Source organism: Taudactylus pleione, unplaced genomic scaffold (genome assembly GCF_031769625.1).
Source record: "Taudactylus pleione unplaced genomic scaffold, aTauple2 ptg000366l, whole genome shotgun sequence".
In the NCBI taxonomy this organism is placed as follows: Eukaryota; Metazoa; Chordata; class Amphibia; order Anura; family Myobatrachidae; genus Taudactylus; species Taudactylus pleione.
Window position 1 is genome coordinate 2,853,703 of NW_028284767.1, and position 23,728 is coordinate 2,877,430.

The 23,728-nt window shown below is 44.4% G+C and overlaps 1 protein-coding gene across 2 annotated transcripts in view; it reads left to right on the top strand.

Moving 5' to 3' along the window:
- The window catches only part of LOC148508424 (sulfotransferase 2B1-like), a 128,698-nt gene that overhangs the window by 39,724 nt on the left and 65,246 nt on the right, over positions 1-23,728 (top strand). Inside the window, exon 4 of one of the 2 annotated variants that reach the window (XM_088444471.1) lies at positions 6,230-6,356. In XM_088444471.1, coding sequence (XP_088300597.1) covers positions 6,230-6,356 — 127 coding nt within the window. The remainder of the gene's footprint in view (positions 1-6,229; positions 6,357-23,728) is intronic. The other variant, XM_088444472.1, reaches the window with a different exon arrangement.

Here is a 23,728-nt window from a genome sequence, read left to right on the forward strand (position 1 = left end):
AGCTTCTGATTGTCTTTTATATAATAACTGAGCAGGGGCAATTGAGAACATAATGTGGCCATAGAAAATTATGAAATTGTCTTTTAGGCATCAATAACACAAATGAATGCAGGATTAACTTAAAATAAAATTTCCCTAGCAAATATGAAAATAAAGCAGGATGTGTCTGACACCCCTGCTGCATTTGCAATCCCTGCACTGCGACGTAGGTAACCATCATGACCATCGGCCACAATGGTGGATGGCACTGGCCATTTGAGTGAGCCTCAGCTTATGCAGGCTGGCCGGCTTGCGAGGTCAGGAAACTGTGTCCGTGGATGCATATCCTGGCCTTGCCACTCCCGGAACAGTTGATAAAAACAGCTAAAATGCCCAAATCCAAAACCTGAGTTCAGTTTTTAAATCCAGGTTCTGAACCAGCAACAAATCTGAACAGGAAATCAGGGCCTGATTCAGAGCCAGACGCTATGAAAGAGCCAGAGTCACAGCGTTTTTTTTTTTGTTGTGCGGCCTCCTGGCCACTCGCATAGCTGTGGGTGACAACTCACAACTATTGCGAGCAGCCAGGTGATGGTCGCGATGGTCGAGACCATTGCGACCATCGGGACTTGCGATGAGACCCTTGCGGTAGGGTATCATTCCCGCAAGCCCCAGTGAGCTTCTGGCTCTTAATAGAGCCGGAAGCTCACCACTGACATCACTCGTGATGTCAGTGGGGCCGCCCCCAAACGCAGGCTTGCCATCGGGAACGCCTCCGTTTGGCCAGCCACCCCCCTGCCCGCTCCAAAACGGTGCGAGCTGTCGATCAAAATCGACATCCGCTCCCTTTTGGTGCGAGACCCAAAGTGATGGAGCGCCCGTCGCTAGCCGGGACTCGCGCATGCGCACGTCTGAGCTGGCTCCGGCGTGCGTATCCGCAGTGGCCAAACATCGACCCGCTCAAAAGCGCTATGCGCTCACGAGCGGGTCTGAATCAGGCCCTCAGTTCGAATCGGGTCACAAAAGTGAATCTGGACCTTGACCCGGTTCTACTCGGAGACCCTAAATTCGGGTGTGTTCGGATTTCAGAAGTCCGAACCCTCACATATCTACTCAGAACTCACAGATTATACACTGGCAGTGGTAGGCAGGGCAATATACAGACTAGCCAAGCACAGGTAATACCAATAGGCGATACCTAATGTAACGAACCGTGGCCACACCTCCTTACAAAAAATATAAACAAAAAAGTATTTGTGGCATCACTTTGCTCCACAAGAGGGTGCCATTGTACCCTTCAGCCAGGAGCAGATCTGTGGTGAAGGAGGGGGTAAGTTCAGTGTGCTCTCTCCCCCCTTCTCACAACACAGCCAGAGGAGAGACTGCTGCTGCTGCTAATCAGGGGAAGCAGCAGCCAACCTGCATCCACTCAGTGCCGGCCCTAGCCAAAGTAGTGCCCTAGGTAAGATTTTGGTCCCGTGGGATCCTGAAAAGGGGTGTGGCTTCACTGAAGGGGTGTGGTCTCACTGTGCTCCAAGCACCCCACTCCTAGCACATATCATACCCAGCACAGCTCTCATCACCCCTTTCTCTACAGAGAACCCTTCTCCAAGCACAGATCACAGCACAGAACACCGATTACCTAGCACATCTTTCCCAGAACAGCACAGATCACAGCATAGAACACCCATTACATCTTTCCCAGAACAACACAGATCACAGCACAGAACACCCATCACCTAGCACATCTTTCCCAGAACAGCACAGATCACAGCACAGACCACCCATCACATCTTTCCCAGAACAGCACAGATCACAGCACCCATCACTCCTCTCTCAGCAGTTTCCTTCATTCGGCACAGCAGCCTTCAGCCTTCTCCCAGCAATGCACAGATCACGGCACTCATCACCACGGCCCTCACTGAGCACTGCACCCCCTCTCCCAGCACAACATGGTGTCAGCACCCCTCACCTGACCCAGCACACCTATCCCAGCACATCCCGCTGGCTGTTTCTTTGCTGTCTGCTTGCTTTTTGCTGCTGCCAGGCTCGATCAGAGCTGTCAGCTGAGCTCCGATCATGGACACTACGCCGTGGCAGTAGCAGCTGCCAGAGTCTCTGCCCAGCTGGCAGCAGGTGTCCTGGCCGTGTGTGCCACAAACCTCTGCCGGCCCTAGGTGGGCTTGGATGCCCCATGACTTTCCAAATGCACTAGGCATTTGCTTAGTTTGTCTATGCCTAGGGCTGGCTCTGCATCCACTGCAACCCAGCACATGTTCTCTCCTGCACAGGTAGGAGCAGGGGGGAGAATAGGTGAATCAGCCATGGGCTGAACTGTGGCACAAGTAGGAGTGTGCCCAGTCCCTTTGAAGGGGCAAGCCACAGGACTCAATTACATTTTTGGCTCCCAGACAGCTCCATTAGGCTACCAGAATATGAGTACAATAAATGGTAAGCAACCAGGATAATGTAGGAAGTGCAATGTCACACCAAGCACCCGTTTCTTTTTGTATGTACTATATTAGTGTGGTGACTGACAGTGTTACAAAAAGACCAGACTTGCCTACCCTCCTGATTTTAGCGGGAGACTCCCTATTGTTAATGAAGCCTCCCACTGCCCTGCAAAGTGAACATCAACTCCCGGTTTTTGACACATGCACGAGTCCGGAAATGCCGGGGATGGGGCCTGCACTGGGACGTCACGACGCATGACGCCATGTTACTTAAAGGTCAGCCACCACTGGGTTCTGGGTAGCGGTGGCCGTCAAGTCAGCAGTGCACATTGATTACTGGCAGACAGAGTGTGTTTGGCCACAGCGGCATCAGCGGCTGCACTAATCAACAGCGCAGGTGTCAGACATCAGCAGTAGTGGTGGTCTCTTCTGCCCCCACAGTGGCCACAAATGTTAGGAATTAAAAAGTGTAGTGAACTGTGTCATATATATTATATATATAGTCAGGGCCGTAGAGAGCGCCACCGGGCTCCGGTAAAGAGGAGCGTGGCCTAATCACGGGAGGCATGGCCACGCTCCCTTGAAGAAAAAAAACTATTTTTTTGCAGCGCCGCGAAGCGCCGCTGCACGCCGGGGAGGGGGCGCTGTGAGCCCCTCAGTCCGGCGCAAAGCCAGAGGGGGGCGCGAATAGTGTGATCGCTCCCCCCCTCAGGCAGAGGAGATTGCTGTGGCTGCTGCTTAGCAGCCACTAGCAATCTCCCACGTTCTGGGCTGCTGCAAGGGAGGGAGGCGGGAGGAAGCCCGGGCCCGGGTAAAGTGTACCCGCCCCCCCCCCTCTCGGTGCCCCTGTATATAGTCCATGGTTGATAGTGCTGCTGAGTGTCACAGGCATTAACTGCACTCTGAAAGGGCACTCACTGAAAGCCATCTATTTATTGGCTGTCAGTGAGTGCCCTTTCAGAGTGCAGTTAATGTCTGTGATGGGATATATCAAAATAAGGGAGCTCTGAAAATACAGCTGCCCTCTGAGTACCTTTCTACAAACACTAATCATTGGCTACTACTGTCTGAGGACATGTTATGGTTAATATGTATTTTTTTTATTATTAAATAACAGCAAATGGTTCTATGTAACCAGATGAGGTTTTAAATATTAGATTCAACAATGTATTAACATCTGATTGATATATTTTTCAAACAGGCAGCTGTATTTTCAGTGCTCACTAAAAATCGTGAGCCTCCTGCTAAAATCGGGAGGGTAGACAAGCCTGATATTAATCATAAAATGTCCTCAGACAATAGTAGCCAATGATTAGTGGGAATAACACATGATACGTGATTGCCGGCTTTGACTATACAACTTCTGGGAGTATGCTACCCATAGAAAAACTAGCTCTGGTGGTATGCTGCTCTTAGTACTGTAATTATCACCTGCCACTGCAGGACACGCCCCTGAGTGACAATAGAGTCGCCCATAGGTTGAGCTAGACACGCCCTTTAGGCAGAAAATGACACGCTTTTTGCGGCACATTCTGCTACCACCTGTAACCTCCCTGACACTAGTTTTCAAAAGTAGGCAAGTATGAAAAAGACTGGATAGGAAATAATTTGTATTGTGTGATGCACAAAGAGAAAAAGTGTAATTAAAAAAACTTTCATTACATTTATTAAAATATGGATGTCAAAAACTGCGGCATAATATAAAAGATAGATCAAGTGTGTCAGAAGTAAAAAATAGTGAATAAAATTACAGTGTGCAGGATTGCCGTTGCTGTGTGTACAATAAACATTAAATAACACAATGTGTCTGGTGTCTTAATGTTGTTTCATAATGTATACCACAGGTAACAAATCTGTTACACATAAAAAAAGGTTTATATTTCTTGTAATCAAAATTGTATCAGATATTCACAATTAAAGATTATATCAGACATTAACAATTAAATTCTACAAATTAAAATGAATAGGTTCATTTGCACCAACATCATGTAACCACTGTTTTTTGGGAGATGAGGGTATAACTTAATGCCCTTATTAGGGTTAATATATATCCTCTTTATTATTTACCTATGATGTGGATATATATATATGACATGTGTGATTGATTCTTCTTGTCCTTTTGACTGACAGTGTTAATAATAGATATACTGGTCAATTCTGACAGTCAGTTTGCTGCAAATATTCCGGCTTCAGAAGGAAACTTTGGTATTTGGTGTCACATTGTGAACCCTCCTGCATAAATTCTCACTTTTCCTCATAGGAGGATTTCCACCTCTGTACAAGCAAAATATAAAACTGTGTTTTAGGTTTATAGTTAAAATATGTATGAGGGTGGTTTAAGTAAGTTAACACGACCTCTCATTGCATAAATATATTCAAATCTACATATACATGTAATCAATAGTATAGCATTGGTGCAGATTATTTTCCACATAGTGAACATACTTGTCTAAGCAATTGTTCCAATGGTACATAAAGGCATCTATCCTGACATAGAAGAAACCAGTGTCAAGCCCCTGAAGCCAGGACATGACAGCTTGCATCGGATGCAAATTGCCTTCCACCCAGGTGCTTCTTCAATGGTCCAAAGAGAAGGAAATCACTTGGTGCCAGGTAAGGGCTGTAAGGAGAATGTTCCGGTACCCCACAATAGTAGTGCTGTAACAACTCACGCGTGCGGTTGACTGAGTGTGGCCTGGCGTTGTTGTGCAGCATTAGGATGCCTGTTCACAGCAACACAGGTTGTTTTCAACTAATTGCCCTACTCAACCAGCTCAATGTGTCACAATAGCAGACAGCATTCACAGTATCTCCCTTGGTGAGAAAATCAGCAAGAAGCACATCCTAGTGGTCCCAAAACACCATCGCCATGACCTTCTTTGCTGATGGAGCTGTTATAAATTTCTTTGCAGGTGGGGACGATACATTGTTCCATGTAATGGATGCTTGCTTCATCTCAGGCGTTACATAATACACCCACGTTTCATTGCCTGTAACAATACGCTACAGGAACTGCACTCCCTCCTCGTGGTGCACGAAAGACAATACCATTCTTTTGGTTTTGTGAACTTCTGTGAGTTGCTTCGGTACCCAGTGTGAACACTTTTTCCTGTACCACAGGTGCTCATGAGCGATGTTGTGCACAGTACCCACTGAAATGTTCAGTTTGTCAGCATTATTACTAGCTCAAATATGTCTGTCCTCTTGAATCGGACCTTCAAAGTGGCAAAAATTGTCATCTGGTGTCTTGGCCGTCCTGATTGCTGCTCATCTTGGATGTCTGTTCTGCTGCTATCAAAGGCAGTGCACCAAACCCAAGCCTGTTTCTGTGACAGGACGATACCACCGTACACCTTGATAAGCTGGCAATTAATTTCAGCTGCTGATGTGCCCTTTAGATGAAGAAATCTGATCACACTACACACCAATGAACCATGTTTCCTCCAGCCCCGCCATCGTACAACTGATGTTGGGACAGTATGACTGATATGAGGTGCAGTCTATGGCCATGAGGGGATGCAGTGGTCTACCTGCTCTGGCCTGGTGGAAAATTAAAATGAAATAGGGAACATTACACATGTGAGAAGTCTTGTTACCTTACTTATTGAACCACCCTTGTATTTATTTCATTTATTACTAAATTAAATAAAATATTCCAATGATAATATCATCTTTAATTGACATACCTTTAATTATGTAGTTGGTGGATATAGTACACTTTCAGTTCCAGAAGTGGATTTTCTGTCTTTTGTACTATTTTAATGAATGAAGATTATTTTTCCATCTTATTCCTTTAGGTGATTTACACAGTCCGACATCCTAAAGATCTGTGTGTGTCTCTTTATCACTTCTCCTTGGTTGCTCAGTTCATGGAATGCAGAGAAGACTTCCAGGATTTTGTGTCTTTGTTTCTTAGTAAGGACAGTGAGTATTGCTGGTTAAGACATTAACATTTACATGACTTTACAAAAAAAAATGTACACCAGTTCTTAGAAACACATATATAATAACTGTAACTGCAAGCCAACACTCCAGCTCAAACTTCAGTAACCAGAATAATGGCAAATAAACAAAAATACAGTCTCTACAGACATTCTCCACTGGTTCCACTGAGAGTTTATTTTAAAATGAAAAGATACCAAAGAATGCACTCCAGATAACCTAAACTGAGATTTACTGTCATCGTACATACCATGTTATTTATATGGCCTATTGGAGTGATGGTCACAGCATGTGTCAGGTGGAATGTGAAAGCGACTGTTAGGTCACATAGAGAACCCAAATCCAGGATGCTGAGTTTATTGATATCAACAGGGTAATAGATAACAGTGTAATCATTGGTAAGCAGAATATTGATATTGCATATAGAGATGAATGGTACGGTTTTACAAAAAAAACAAACACATTAAAACTTGGCGGTTCTAAGTGGAACCGAGTCCTGTCTTGAGTCTTCCAGCCAAGTTCAGTTCTCAAAGCGAGATGTGTTTTGGATTGCATATAAACGTCCCTCCCTGGTGATCAGGCGTCATTTCACACAGGAGAGTGTATGGGCTGTAGTTGTGCTTCAATAGATGCCATTAAAGAAGCCATTAGAGCGAGATGTAAGTAAATGGCTTGGATGGAAAGGGTGTAAAAAGATTACAGCAGAGGTTCCCAAATGTGGTCCTCAAGGCTCCCCAACAGTTCAGATTTAGAGATGTCCATGGTTGAGCACAGGTGGTTAAATCAAATTGACTATGGTACTGATTAAGCCACCTGTGCTCAGCCATGGGTATCTATAAAACATGTACTGTTGGGGAGCCTTGAGGCCCGCGTTTGGGAACCTCTGGACTACAGGCATCTTTGTCACTGTGTGTGTTAGCTGGCAACTGCAATCCATTGGAAACTGCAAACAGGCTACTGTCACTGTGTGCTTGTTTGTGAGACATATTAGTAGCACCTGCAATCCAGTGCAAAATATACTCTTTTGTATTGATTGCTAGAAGTGAACTTGAAGTGAGCTGCACATATAATTGTTTTTCACAAGGATATCTATCTACACTGCAGTATATACTGTCACTTGTGTATATGGGCAGAGACAGTGTGATTTCAAGCTTAGCTGTCCAAAAAATACTGTGCTGCGGCTGAATGAGCTGCACCTTTTTTAATTTTTATAATTATTTTTAACTTTTTTATTTATTTTTATTATTTATAACTTTTATAATTATTTTTTTTCATATTTCAAGAGTATGTATTTTTGAGAGACGGCCTACTTACTGGGTATGGTCGTGTCCCTGTCAGCTGTATTTAAAAAAAATTGTGCAAAGTACAAAAAAATACATTTTTCTCCAGTATCAAAAGTCCTCCTCAGCTACTCAATTAACTAACTACTGAATTAGTTAAAAAAGTGAGTTTTGCACTGAACTTGCATTTGTTACTCATTCGCAAATGTAATAGGGTGCAACTATAGTAAAACTCACATTTTTCGGGCTTTACTATAACTCGCAAAGAACATCTTGCATCCAGATGTTTTCCCATTCACTAGAGAGAACTTGGGCAATGTAATAGAGTGCAAGTGCTTCACTCACACATATTACTGCCTGAGAACTTGCAAACACAATAGACCAGCTTCAGGATAGCGAGTTTATCCTGAATAGGTCAGAGTAACACAGAAAAATGCACATATCCATGAGATATGTGCATGTTTCTGCGTGTACATATGAAAATACTGTTATTTTATTTAAAAAAATTATATGAACCCCCTCCCAAGAAACATAACCAGCCCCGGGCTCTGTACAGCCTGTGCTGTTTTTTTAAATACAGGGGCAATAATGTGCATGAGGGCCCTGTATTTTAAGAACCAGCACCGGCTATTTAAAGCCTATCCTGGTTCTAAAAACACAGGGGCCAAAATGCGTAGGGGGGCCCTGTATTTTAAGCATCAGCACAGGGTTTTTCTGATCCTGTCCTGGTTGTGGAAAAACAGGGGACAAAACAAGTAGGGGTCCCCTGTAATTTCCATAAACCCTTCTAGCCGGAAAGTAATGCCACAGCCAGGGAAACCCGTTCACCCGGTTCCCCAGCAAAAGCACTACCCCTGACCACTAGTCAGTTCAGGCCAGGGATCCCTGGGGAGGTGGGGACCCCCAATAAAGGGGTCCCCCTCTCCAGGGCACCCCAGGCCTAGGCTGATAGCCCGGGGCTATCCCCGGCACCCCTGGCCAGTGGGTGCCGGTTTGATAGTGTAAATGTGTTGTGAAAAATAGAACTGTAAATATTGTCTTTTGCTGTAGAACTACAGGTCCCATCGAGCCTCCCCCGCATGCTGGTACTTGGAGAACCACAAATACCAGCATGCGGGGTATTACGGACCCTCTGGTACATGTAGTTCCACTGCAAAATAAATATTAAAATAAAGATGACACACCTTGAAAGTACAATTTTATTTAAACACACATGCACACTCACACTCACTGACACACATACTCATCTAGTATTCCTGAAGCCATCATGTCCCCTTGTCCAGCAGGATTCCATAGAGTACCTGTAGTTAAAAAATCATACACCTCCATGCGATGATCCTGTCCTTTTCGGTCCCTGTAGGCATCCAGGTGGTTAAAACAAAAATCGGAAAAACCTGAAACCATGCCGGACAGGAGGAAAGGTTTGTGTTTACACATACCCTTCCTCTGCGCGAATGACTGGGGCCCATGTGTGCCCAGTCATTGCAGGAGCCCAGAGCCAATCAGCGGGTGTCTCCCTTGGAGCTGTCTGCTTATTGGCTATGCGCAGTCAGCCTGTCTCCTCCATAGACTTCAATGGTGTGAAATCTCCATTGAAGTCTATGGTGGGAACTGCTACATTGTATCCAATGATGTAACCGCAAGGTTCACCTCAAGTAACCTTGCGGTTACATCATTGGATACAATGTAGCAGTTCCCACCATAATATTTACAGTTCTATTTTTCACAACACACTTACACTATCAACCCGGCACCCACCAGCCAGGGGTGCCCTGGAAGCGGGGACCCCTTTATTAGGGGGACCCCACCTCCCCAGGGATCCCCGGTTTGAGCTGACTAGTGGTCAGGGGTAATGCTTTGGCTGGGGAACCTGGTGAAAGGGTTTCCCTGGCTGTGGCATTACTCCCCCATTAGAAAGAGTCCGATGCTGGTTATGGAAATTACAGGGGACCCCTACTCGTTTTGTCCCCTGATTTTCCACAGCCAGGACCAGATCATAAAAGCCATGTGCTGGTGCTTAAAATACAGGGGCCTCCTATGCAGTTTAGCCCCTGTATTTTTAGAACCAGGACAGGCTTTAAATAGCCAGCACAGGCTGTACAGAGACCAGGGCTGGTTATGCTTCTGGGGAGGGGGGTGCACATTTTTTTTTTAGCACATAGATAGAAGCCTTCATGGATCTTACTGATCTGTGAAGGCTTCTGTATAAATCATACCTTTTAATGCTAGTCGCATTAAAAGGTATGAGTTTACATAGGAAAATACTCTCACAGATTCGCATACTGTAGTGTAGTAGCCTCAAGCTCAAAAGTTTGCAGGCTATTACATTTGCGAGAAGGTGCGAGTTGGATTTTGCTAAAACTCGAACCCTATTACATTTACCCCATGAAGTCTTTCAGAATTCAATATGAATCATATTTCAAGAGTTTGTGTATTGGAGATGAAGTGTATATTAATGTACTTACTGGGTGTGTTCATGTCTCTATCAGCTATACCCTAAAAATAATACATTTAAAATAATATTTTTTTTGTGGTTTAAAAATAGTAAATTTTATTTCAATTAAGATATATCAAGGAAAGTTTATGTGTAATTGATAGGTAGAATATATTACTGTACTTTCTGGGTGTTGCAGCCCTTGGTTGACATTTTTTTTAAGTCTTTTAATAAAACTGCATGGTAAAGGTAACAGTCACTTATTTCCATATTTTATTGTACATTCACTTGGTGTTGTGGCAGTTGCAAGTTCAAGTACAGTAGATTTACTCATGTGCTGGTGTGTACCAATCATGAATCAGTCTATAGAAGAAAAGGAGAAACGTAGTACCAGTGCTGGCAGTCAACATCTACTTTTAAAGAAGGTCAAGGGGTTAGAAAGTGTAAGAAATGGCACTCCACATCTAAACAATGTTTGAAAATCTTTAAGAAAACATCACCTTGAACGATGAAGGAAAAGGTTATTGCCGAAAACCGCATTATTGTCAACATGTCATACACCACATAAAGTGGCAAGGAAAGACTCATACTATGGTCTTTCTTTGCAAATTGTGGTCCTGTTGCTCTTCTTTCATACACTAGAATGACAATTATGAAAGCCAGAGCCAAACACAGTCAGGCAACTTCGGTAATCTTGCATGCACCACCTTCTTGCTTTGAGTCTAGGTGTGTCACCTTTAACACATGCAAATAAGTGCAAAAATAACACTAAAGCCAATGAGGAAACAATGGGCCTGATTCTGAGCCGCTCGCTATTTGCGGTCGTTCGTTCTAAAACAAGGGGTGGCTATTCAAATGAACCGTTCGCTGTTTGCGGTCTGTTCACGCCTCTATGTCTGAACGAGCGAACAAAACTTGCGTTCGTTTTTTGGAAAAATACGCCCCCTGGCCGCTCGCATCCTACGTCATGTCCGCTATTTATTAGATTAATCGAGTACATCGACAAGGGTATGAACTGCTCGCTATTCTTGGGGTTGGTGTTTGCTACCACAATTTTGCGAGCAGTTCTGACTATAAAATAACCCAGTGACGTGGTCAATGACGCTGCTGTTTTAAATATGCACACCCATAAAACGCCCGTTTTGACCTTTAAGCACGCCTGCGTTCTGATTTCCACTCCCCATTTTCAAGCACCTTCCCCTGTTACCACCCACATACGCCTCTTTCTGTCACTCAAAATAGCAGGCATTCGCTATTTTGCGAGCACATGAATTTCGGCCGCACTGACTGGTTAGCGCATGCGTATAACGATCCGTACGCATGCGCAGTTGGGCTAACATCGCTCGGAACGAACGAGCGGCCGCTTACGAGCGGCTCTGAATCAGGCCCAATGTGTTCACAAACTTCATAGATCCCTGAGGATTCCACAAAGGTGTCTAAAAAGTAGTCTAAAGGTGTCCACAAAGTGCTATGTGTGAATCTGAGACTTCTAATTCTGACACTGTACACCTAGAGAAGCCTACTTCCACCATTTCTGAACATTCTGCAAATGTTAAGGTTAGTAGTAGTAGTTAAATGCCTGCATACAGCGGGGGGCGAGGCTGGGCACTGACTCTGTATGGGGGCAGGGGGCATGCAAATGCAATTGCTCAATGTGGCCCCGCCCGCTCTTCACAATAAAGGCACTGTGAGGCAGGGGGCGGAGCCATGATGACGGGATTCAGCGCGAATCGCGTCATGGGACCCCCCCACTGCGGGGGTTTCTAGTAGTAATCCAAGGGGCAGGTGGCAGCCGGGAGGCTTGCCTGCCTTTCTGGGGGGTTGGGAGCGGCACCCAATATTCGGGAGGCTCCCGACCAAAACGGGAGGGTAGGCAAGCTTGGTGTAGGATATGGTGGCTGTGGGCCGAAAAAATTCTGTGCATTTTCGGCATTCATCAACTGCATTTTGAAGATTTGAACAGTTTAATTTGACATGCCATCAACTGAAGCAAGAGGTAGTAACCAGGTGGATTCCCACCGTTTATATGCTTTAGTGACAGGAGGAACAGTAACAAGCATTACTTTTTTCTACTAGGCTTTTACTTTTAGGCTATTCATTCTTGATTAATGAAAACATATGGTTGTATAGTTTATTAAACTGACATTCTGTCTGTCACTGCTGTGCCAATATGTTTCATAGATGTGCTATACTCTTTTAGACTGCCATGTGTTTGTGCCGCTGCTCTGTCACTTAGTTTAACCAGCCAGCTCAATATTTTTAGCTGTGTGAACAAAAACAGACCCAAAATAAATAATTTTAGCTGTTTTTGTCAATCTTTAAAGAAATCCAAATCCGAAACCAAAACACTTGAGGGTGGTTTTGCCAAAACCAAAACATGACAATGATTTACAGTATAACCAAAACACGGGTGTCTGCACACATCTCTAATTGCAGGGGCTAACAGCGGTATTCAGGTGTCTTAACTCAGGAGCTAACCAAGATGCATCCACACAATACTGTGACACTATAGACAGTAAAGATGGTGCCAGCTGCACATAAGTAGTAGCCTAGCGGCAGCATCAACAGGTGTCAGTCCTAGTACCCAGACTGTATTGTAGAGAGAGGAGATAGTGCCAGAGTGCACTGCTTTCTAACAGCCCCTTGCTCTGAGCTATCTCCGGTTACACAAAAACATATATCAAACTTTAAAAAGAACTACAGCCTTCCGGCTATGGACTGAGCGCTAGACTAAAGCCACCAAAAAAAAAAGATAAAAAAAAAAAAGTTTAAAGAAAAAAGGTTTTTATAAATGGGGGTGAGGGAGATAGTGCCAGAGTGCACTGCTTTCTAACAACCCCTTGCTCTGAGCTATCTCCGGTTACACGAAAACATATATCACACTTTAGAAAGCACTACAGCCTTCCGGCTATGGACTGAGCGCTAGACTAAAGACACCAAAAATAAAAAGAAAAGGTTAAAAAAAAAAGGATAACAAAAAAAAGTTTTTTAAAAATGGGGGTGAGGGAAAGGGAAATCAAGTAAAAAGAATTGAAGTAACAAAAGGTAGAAGTAAGGATGGGGAAGGGTTAAGACGGCCAGGGATTTCTTTCTTTTTTTACAAATCCCCAAAACCAGGTCTCATTAATGAGCCATCTCTTTATCTGATCATTACTTCAATAGCCCATTTGATGATCAATTTGTCACCTACACTCATACATATTGATAATGCAGCCTGACATCCTGTGCATTAAGTTATGTGGAAACTTCTAACAAGTTCCTTGAAGTATTGTGTAAACCTTATATTCATAACTTTTGTAACTGTTTAAGCATTATGAAAAATCTTTTTAAAATGAAACATTTCATTTAATTAGCTTGGTGTGTGCTGATTCTGAAATGGATCCATAAGCTTATGGACTGTAGGTACATGCTATATATGTTTTAGGTTATTGTTTTGGTAATAATAACCGTGAATTATAGATAGACCAGGAACTTCCTATTAGGGGTAACTAACGTTTGAACCAATATTTGTAGTGGCAATGAGAATTTTGATATTCAACATGAGTGCAATTGATATTGTGGGAAGTGTAATCATTGTTTAACAGATCAGGAGGTTGTTTTGATCAGCTTTATACCAAACCATGTCACACAGACTCAAGTGAATGCTGAGTAAGCCAAAGTCACTGACAGTGGTTTCAAATTGATGTATCTGTGAATAGGCTGATTTTTACAGGAGTATTTACTAGCTTTGCATCAGACATTGCATGCTTGCTAAGTACTGTACTGTATCAATATGTCCTTGCTGATCAACTGTGACAGTTCTTTTAGTCAAGTTTTGCCAGATTTTTAAGCCTAGCAGGTGATGACAGGCCCTAAGTATTCCAACGTGAACTTCTGATCTAACAGATATTTGACACTGGCTACTGTATGTGCTTGTCATGACCTGCTAGTAACAAGTCATCCATTTACACAACAATTATGAATAGTTTCTGCTACATTGTTTTGTGGTACAGTATATACAGTTATCAGTCTCTGAACATACAAAGTCCATTTGCAAAAGTACTGTGTCTAACTTAATGTGCCAGCAGCGGCTACTTTGCTTCAGATCATACAATGCTTTCTTTAATAAAGACTTTTTCTTCTAGGAACATGTCACCATTATAATGTTCAGGAGGTTCCATATAAATCTCTTCATCTAATTCTCCATTTAGGAAAGTGGAATCCAAATCTAACTGGTGCAGCAATAAATCATAAATAGCAAAAAATGTCTATGACTAAATTTAGTGTAGCTCTGGTAGCCGCCGCTGCTGCTATGTAGCCGGGCCGCTAGCGGGACACCCTCCCGCTGCGGCTCCGGATCACAGTGATCAGTGAGATCAGTATATATGCATATATATGTAGGTGTATATATGTATGTATATATATATATTAGGGGTGAGCGGGTTCGGATTTCTGAAATCCGAACCCCCCCGAGCCCCCCCGATCCGAGTCCGATCCGAGTCAGGCTCGACTTTTCCCGCCTGACTCGGATCTGACATCGAGGCAAAACGTCATCATCCCGCCTTCCGAGTCTCGCGGGTTTTGGATCCTATATAAGGTACCCGCGTCGGCGCCATTTTCTCACTCGGCTGTGGACAGTGAAGAGGGAGGGTGGGAGTTAGTGCTGTGTAGTGTAGTGTAGTGTAGTGCTGCTGTTGTCCACTACTTCAAAGTCCATAGGGGCTGGCTGTGTTGTGCTGTGCTGCTGTTGTTAATAGGGGCTGTGTCCACTACTTCAAAGTCCATAGGGGCTGGCTGGACTGTGTTGTGCAGTCAGTTCCAAAGTCCTGTGCAGTGTCCCAGTCCTAAAGGGGTGCTGTAGTGTTGTCCAGGGGGTGCTCTGTCCATCAGGGGTGCTCCCCCCAAGTGCTAAAAAAATAATATATTTTCTGTGTTTGTGAATTGTGTGCGCAGTAGCCGCACGTGCATCAACAAAGTAGTGCCAAGCGTGCGCCTGTGTCATAAGTAAAGGGCCGGCTGGCTTGACCGTTAAGGGTGCTGTAACCCCCGAAAGTACACTCCAGTCCAAACCAAAAAAAAAATTATTTTCTGTGTTTGTGAATTGTGTGCGCAGTAGCCGCACGTGCATCAACAAAGTAGTGCCAAGCGTGCGCCTGTGTCATAAGTAAAGGGCCGGCTGGCTTGACCGTTAAGGGTGCTGTAACCCCCGAAAGTACACTCCAGTCCAAACCTAAAAAAAAATTATTTTCTGTGTTTGTGAATTGTGTGCGCAGTAGCCGCACGTGCATCAACAAAGTAGTGCCAAGCGTGCGCCTGTGTCATAAGTAAAGGGCCGGCTGGCTTGACCGTTAAAGGGTGCTGTAACCCCCGAAAGTACACTCCAGTCCAAACCAAAAAAAAATTATTTTCTGTGTTTGTGAATTGTGTGCGCAGTAGCCGCACGTGCATCAACAAAGTAGTGCCAAGCGTGCGCCTGTGTCATAAGTAAAGGGCCGGCTGGCTTGACCGTTAAGGGTGCTGTAACCCCCGAAAGTACACTCCAGTCCAAACCTAAAAAAAAATTATTTTCTGTGTTTGTGAATTGTGTGCGCAGTAGCCGCACGTGCATCAACAAAGTAGTGCCAAGAGTGCCCCTGTGTCATAAGTAAAGGGCCGGCTGGCTTGACCGTTAAAGGGTGCTGTAACCCCCGAAAGTACACTCCAGTCCAAACCAAAAAAAAATTATTTTCTGTGTTTGTGAATTGTGTGCGCAGTAGCCGCACGTGCATCAACAAAGTAGTGCCAAGCGTGCGCCTGTGTCATAAGTAAAGGGCCGGCTGGCTTGACCGTTAAAGGGTGCTGTAACCCCTGAAAGTACACTCCAGTCCAAACCAAAAAAAAATTATTTTCTGTGTTTGTGAATTGTGTGCGCAGTAGCCGCACGTGCATCAACAAAGTAGTGTCAAGCGTTCGCCTGTGTCATAAGTAAAGGGCCGGCTGGCTTGACCGTTAAGGGTGCTGTAACCCCCGAAAGTACACTCCAGTCCAAACCAAAAAAAAAATTATTTTCTGTGTTTGTGAATTGTGTGCGCAGTAGCCGCACGTGCATCAACAAAGTAGTGCCAAGCGTGCGCCTGTGTCATAAGTAAAGGGCCGGCTGGCTTGACCGTTAAGGGTGCTGTAACCCCCGAAAGTACACTCCAGTCCAAACCAAAAAAAAAATTATTTTCTGTGTTTGTGAATTGTGTGCGCAGTAGCCGCACGTGCATCAACAAAGTAGTGCCAAGCGTGCGCCTGTGTCATAAGTAAAGGGCCGGCTGGCTTGACCGTTAAGGGTGCTGTAACCCCCGAAAGTACACTCCAGTCCAAACCTAAAAAAAAATTATTTTCTGTGTTTGTGAATTGTGTGCGCAGTAGCCGCACGTGCATCAACAAATTAGTGCCAAGCGTGCGCCTGTGTCATAAGTAAAGGGCCGGCTGGCTTGACCGTTAAAGGGTGCTGTAACCCCCGAAAGTACACTCCAGTCCAAACCAAAAAAAAATTATTTTCTGTGGTTGTGAATTGTGTGCGCAGTAGCCGCACGTGCATCAACAAAGTAGTGCCAAGCGTGCGCCTGTGTCATAAGTAAAGGGCCGGCTGGCTTGACCGTTAAGGGTGCTGTAACCCCCGAAAGTACACTCCAGTCCAAACCTAAAAAAAAATTATTTTCTGTGTTTGTGAATTGTGTGCGCAGTAGCCGCACGTGCATCAACAAAGTAGTGCCAAGAGTGCGCCTGTGTCATAAGTAAAGGGCCGGCTGGCTTGACCGTTAAAGGGTGCTGTAACCCCCGAAAGTACACTCCAGTCCAAACCAAAAAAAAATTATTTTCTGTGTTTGTGAATTGTGTGCGCAGTAGCCGCACGTGCATCAACAAAGTAGTGCCAAGCGTGCGCCTGTGTCATAAGTAAAGGGCCGGCTGGCTTGACCGTTAAAGGGTGCTGTAACCCCTGAAAGTACACTCCAGTCCAAACCAAAAAAAAATTATTTTCTGTGTTTGTGAATTGTGTGCGCAGTAGCCGCACGTGCATCAACAAAGTAGTGCCAAGCGTGCGCCTGTGTCATAAGTAAAGGGCCGGCTGGCTTGACCGTTAAGGGTGCTGTAACTCCCGAAAGTACACTCCAGTCCAAACCAAAAAAAAAATTATTTTCTGTGTTTGTGAATTGTGTGCGCAGTAGCCGCACGTGCATCAACAAAGTAGTGCCAAGCGTGCGCCTGTGTCATAAGTAAAGGGCCGGCTGGCTTGACCGTTAAGGGTGCTGTAACCCCCGAAAGTACACTCCAGTCCAAACCAAAAAAAAAATTATTTTCTGTGTTTGTGAATTGTGTGCGCAGTAGCCGCACGTGCATCAACAAAGTAGTGCCAAGCGTGCGCCTGTGTCATAAGTAAAGGGCCGGCTGGCTTGACCGTTAAGGGTGCTGTAACCCCCGAAAGTACACTCCAGTCCAAACCGAAAAAAAAATTATTTTCTGTGTTTGTGAATTGTGTGCGCAGTAGCCGCACGTGCATCAACAAAGTAGTGCCAAGCGTGCGCCTGTGTCATAAGTAAAGGGCCGGCTGGCTTGACCGTTAAAGGGTGCTGTAACCCCCGAAAGTACACTCCAGTCCAAACCAAAAAAAAATTATTTTCTGTGTTTGTGAATTGTGTGCGCAGTAGCCGCACGTGCATCAACAAAGTAGTGCCAAGCGTGCGCCTGTGTCATAAGTAAAGGGCCGGCTGGCTTGACCGTTAAAGGGTGCTGTAACCCCCAAAGTACACTCCAGTCCAAACCAAAAAAAAATTATTTTCTGTGTTTGTGAATTGTGTGCGCAGTAGCCGCACGTGCATCAACAAAGTAGTGCCAAGAGTGCGCCTGTGTCATAAGTAAAGGGCCGGCTGGCTTGACCGTTAAAGGGTGCTGTAACCCACAAAGTACACTCCAGTCCGAACCAAAAAAAAATTTATTTTCTGTGTTTAGCCGCACGTATATATCAAATCGATATAACATAAATGGAGGACCAAACTTTCTCCGATAAAAATAAAATAGAGAAAGATCAAGAACCACTTCCTCCTAGTGCTGAAGCTGCTGCCACTAGTCATGACATAGACGATAACATGCCATCAACGTCGTCTGCCAAGGCCGATGCCCAATGTCATAGTAGAGGGCACATACAATCCCAAATGGCAAAGTTCAGGAAAATGACCTTGAAAAAGACATTTAAATCAGCTGAAGAGAAACGTAAACTTGCCAATATGCCATTTACGACACGGAGTGGCAAGGAACGGCTAAGGTCGATCCCTAGTATGTTCATGACTAGTGGTTCAGCTTCACATGACGATGGAAGCACTCCTCCCACTAAAAAAATCAAAAGAGTTAAGCTGGCAAAAGCACAGCGAAGAACTGTGCTTTCTAAGAAGATATCACAAATCCCCAAAGAGAGTCCAAGTGTGGTGGTGGTTGCGATGCCTGACCTTCCCAGCACTGGACGGGAAGAGGTGGCTCTTTCCACCATTTGCACGCCCCCTGCAAGTGCTGAAAGGAGCACCCACAGTCCACTTGCTGATATGCAAATTGAAGATGTCACTGTTGAAGTACAACAGGATGAGGATACTGGTGTAGCTGGCGCTGAGGAGGAAGTTGGCGAGGAGGATTCTGATGGTGATGTGGTTTGTTTAAATCAGGCTCCGGGGGAGACAGTTGTTGTCCGTGGGATGAAAAAGCCCATCACGGTCATGCCTGGGCAGAAGACCAAACATTCCACCTCTTTGGTCTGGCAATATTTCTATCCAAATCCGGACAACAACTGTCTTGCCATATGTACCATATGTAAAGGTGAAATAAGTAGGGGTAGGGACGTCAACCACCTAGGAACATCCTCCCTTATACGGCACCTGCAGCGCGTTCATAAAAAGTTACTGTCAAGTTCAGAAACTTTGGCTCAGACCGTAAGCAGTCCAGGGACACCTAAATCCCGTTGTCCTGTTGTATCCAAGCACCTGCAAACCACACCGTCAACTCCCTCCTCGTCAATTTCCTCCTTAGTCAGGATCGGAAGTAGTCCTGCAGGCCATATCACTGGCATGACTGACTCTCCTATCCGGGATTCCTCCGGAGGATCCTGCATTGCTACGCCTACTGCTGCCGCTGCTGCTGTTGCTGCTGCTGCTGGGAGTCGTTCATCATCCCAGAGAGGAAGTAGGAACACCACTACTTTTACTAAACAATTGACCCTCCAACAGTCCTTAGCGAGGAGGATGAAGTACGACAGCAGTCATCCTGAAGCAAAACGTATAACTGAGGCCTTGACTGCTATGTTGGTGTTAGACGTGCGTCCGGTATCCGCCATTAGTGCAGTGGGATTTAGACAATTGATGGAGGTAGTGTGTCCCCGGTTCCAAATCCCGTCTAGATTCCACTTCACTAGGCAGGCGATACCGAGACTGTACAGAAACGTCAGAAAAAGTGTCCTCAGTGTCCTGAAAAATGCCGTTGTACACAATGTCCACTTAACCACGGACATGTGGACAAGTGGAACAGGGCAGACTAAGGACTATATGACTGTGACAGCCCACTGGGTAGATGTATCACCTTACGCAGCAACAGCAGCAGCGTCACCAGTAGCAGCATCTCAGAAACGCCAGCTCGTTACAAGGCAGGCTACGCTGTGTATCACCGGTTTCAGTAAGAGGCACACCGCCGACAACCTCTTAGAGAAACTGAGGGAAATCATCGCCCAGTGGCTTACCCCACTTAGACTCTCCTGGGGATTTGTGATATCTGACAACGCCACCAATATTGTGCGGGCATTACATCTGGGCAAATTCCAGCACGTCCCATGTTTTGCTCACACAATAAACTTGGTGGTGCAGAATTTTCTGAAAAGCGACAGGGGCGTGCAGGAGACGCTTTGGGTGGCCCGAAAAATTTCTGGCCACTTTCGCCATTCAGCGACTGCATGCCGAAGACTGGAGCGCCAGCAAACACTCTTGAACCTGCCCCGCCATCACCTGAAGCAAAAGGTTGTGACGCGGTGGAACTCAACCCTCTATATGCTTCAGAGGATGGAGGAGCAGCAAAAGGCCATACAAGCCTATACATCCACCTATGACATAGGCAAAGGAGGGGGTATGCACCTGACTCAAGCGCAGTGGAGAATGATTTCCGTGTTGTGCAAGGTTCTTCAGCCCTTCGAACTTGCCACACGTGAAGTCAGTTCAGACACTGCCAGCTTGAGTCAGGTCATTCCCCTCATCAGGCTTTTGCAGAAGCAGCTGGAGAAAGTGAAGGAGGAGCTAAGACGGAGCGATTCCGCTCGGCATGTGGGACTTGTGGATGAAGCCCTTCATTCGCTTTGCCAGGATTCCAGGGTGGTCAATCTGTTGAAATCAGACCACTACATTTTGGCCACCGTGCTCGATCCTAGGTTTAAAGCCTATGTGGTGTCTCTCTTTCCGGCCGACACAAGCCTGCAGAGGTGCAAAGACCTGCTGGTGAACACACTGTCAGCTGAAGCGGAACGTGACACGTCAACGGCTCCTTCTTCATTTTCTCCCGCAACTGGGGCTGCCAGGAAAAAACTTAGGTATCCTAAGCAACCCGCTGGCGGTGATGCAGGGCAGGCAGGACCAAGTTTGGACATCTGGTCCGGACTGAAGGACCTGGCAACAATTTCTGACATGTCTACTGTCACTGCATATGATACTGTCACCATTGACAGAATGGTGGAGGATTACATCGGTGACAGCATCCAAGTAGGCATGTCAGACAGTCCATACCTGTACTGGCAGGAAAAAGAGGCAATTTGGAGGCCCCTGTACAAACTGGCTCTATTTTACCTGAGTTGCCCCCCCTCCAGTGTGTACTCCGAAAGAGTGTTTAGTGCAGCCGGGAACCTTGTCAGCGAAAGGCGTAGGAGGTTGCTTCCACAGAATGTGGAGAAGATGATGTTCATCAAAATGAATTATCAGCTCTTCCAGGGAGACCAGCCTCCAGAAGGTACAGAGGGACCTGTGGTGGTGGATTCAAGTGGGGACGAGTTAATACTTTGTGAGGATGAGGATGTACACACTGAAGAGGGTGAGGAATCGGTGGATGAGGAGGATGAGGATGACATCTTGCCTCCGTAGAGCCAGTTTGTGCAGGGACACATTAATTGCCAGCTTGTTTTGTGGGGGCCCAAACGAACCAATCATTTCAGCCACAGTTGTGTGGCAGACCCTGGCGCTGAAATGATTGATTTGTTAAAGTGTGCATGTCCTGTTTATACAACATAAGGGTGGGTGGGAGGGCCCAAGGACAATTCCATCTTGCACCTCTTTTTTTCTTTGCATTATGTACAGTTTGGGGCCTAGTTTTTCTAACTGCCATCCTGCCTGCCACTGCAGTGTCACTCCTAGATGGGTCACGTGTTTGTGCCGCCCACTCGTGTCGCTTAGCATAGTCATCCAGCTACCTCGGTGCAACCTTTTGGACATAAAAACACTATTGTGAGGTGTGAGGTGTTCAGAATAGACTGGAAATGAGTGGAAATTAAGGTTATTGAGGTTAATAATAGCATAGGAGCAGAAAAACCTACAAATTCTGTGATTTTAGCTGTTTTTATGCTTTTTTTCAAAAAAATACAGATCCAAAACACAAAACCCAGAACCCAAAACACGGAAGGGTGGTTTTGGCAAAACCAATCCAGATCCAAAACACGAAGAAAGATCCAGATCCAAAACCAAAACACAAAACACGAAAAGTGGCCGGTGCACACCCCTAATATATATATATATGTATGTATATATGTATGCATATATATATATATATATATATATGTACACTATGTGTATATATATATATATGTACACTATGTGTATATATATGTATGTATGAATATATATATATATATATGTATATATATATATATGCATATATATATACACACACATACGTGTGTATGTATATATATATATACACACATATGTGTGTGTAAGCAGGAGCAGTATATATATATATCTATATATTTATATATGATATATATATTCGATATATACATATATATCGAACATATATATATATTGAATATATATATATATATTCGATAAATATATATGTATATTTTGAACATATATATATATCAAACATATATAATATATATATATATATATACTGCTTCTGCTTACACACACGTGTGTGTATGTATGTTTATATATATATATATATACACATATACACACGTATGTGTGTGTGTATATATAATATCTATATTGATAGATATCGCAGAGCCTCTGATTAGGGATGGCAAACAACCATCAATGGTTTCCAAACATCGATGGTCTGACTGAAAACAAGTGGTTTGCCATTGCTGGTGACCATCAATGTTGCACCACCGATGGTAGCCCTCAATCGATGTTTAGGAAACATCGACAGTTGTGGTCTACACAGATCTTGCCCAATCGCTAAACAATTGATGGCTTCTAACGATGGTTGAACCATCGATGGTACAACTGTCAATAGCCATCACTACAGTATAACATAAAAATTGCTATTTTTATGGTATACTTGGTTTTAAAAAAAAAAAATTTTTCAAATGAAATAGTGATGGATAAGTTTAAAATTATGTTCTTGACCTAATTCAATCATAAAAGAAACCGACAATTTTGGAGCGGTTTTTGGAAAAAGAATTAGTCAGTTAAGTGGTTAAAAAACTTCTGTACTGCAATTGGGTATCCACACTGGCAATCTCCAACTCAGACACATTTTCAACTTTAGGCATATCAAATGAAACAAACTTGTGCTGTGGTTCTTGTTACAGCCTTACATTAGGTGGTGCTGTTTCACCGAACACTACATCCCTGGACTTTATACGTTTTTATTTGTCATGTCCCATAGCTGTAATCATTACGTTTTTGACAGTATCCAAGCAAGATAAATGCCACTTACTTTAGAACCAGATTGCTTCTCTTTTCTTTTGGAATGTGGACATGAGCTTTACATCTAAACATTCTGAGATGGTTGACATTCGGCTTGTTTCCAGACCACAATACCAATGGTATATTGCCTTTTACAGCAACTGTGGGTGCACAATTCTTTAAATATACTGCCAACATTGCTTCTGCCCAAAAACACTTTACTTGGCGAGCGTCACTTAGCATAGTCCACACTCACTCCACAATTGTGCGGTTTGCACGCTCGCTGTCACCATTTTGTTCTGGCTTGTGGTTAACTTTCATCTCTCAATTGTTAATATTCATCTCTCAGTCTGTATTCAGAAGCTTTATTTCTTACCTTGTGATATAGAAAATATTTGTACTTAGGCTTTTTAGACTTATTGTCCCTTGTGAGTAATGCAGAACTCTTAGCATTAGACTCAACAAGTATGCATGTTTGGAATTGCAGCACTTTAGTTCTCACAATCTCTGTTGATAGTTTAGTCACAGTGGATTCTAAAGCAACCACTAAGAAGTAAAATCCAGGCATTAGATTCTGCAGTTTATCCATTGCAACCTCCTTGTCATCCACCAGGTTTCCTACAGATGTCAATTTCTGAGATATGGATAACATCTGGTTAATTTACTTATTCATGTCTCTGCATGCACTCAGTATGGTACTGTACAGTGTACACCTCAGGTTTATTCTCCTCATTAGACCCTTATCTTCATACGCTGTCTGAAGGGCTA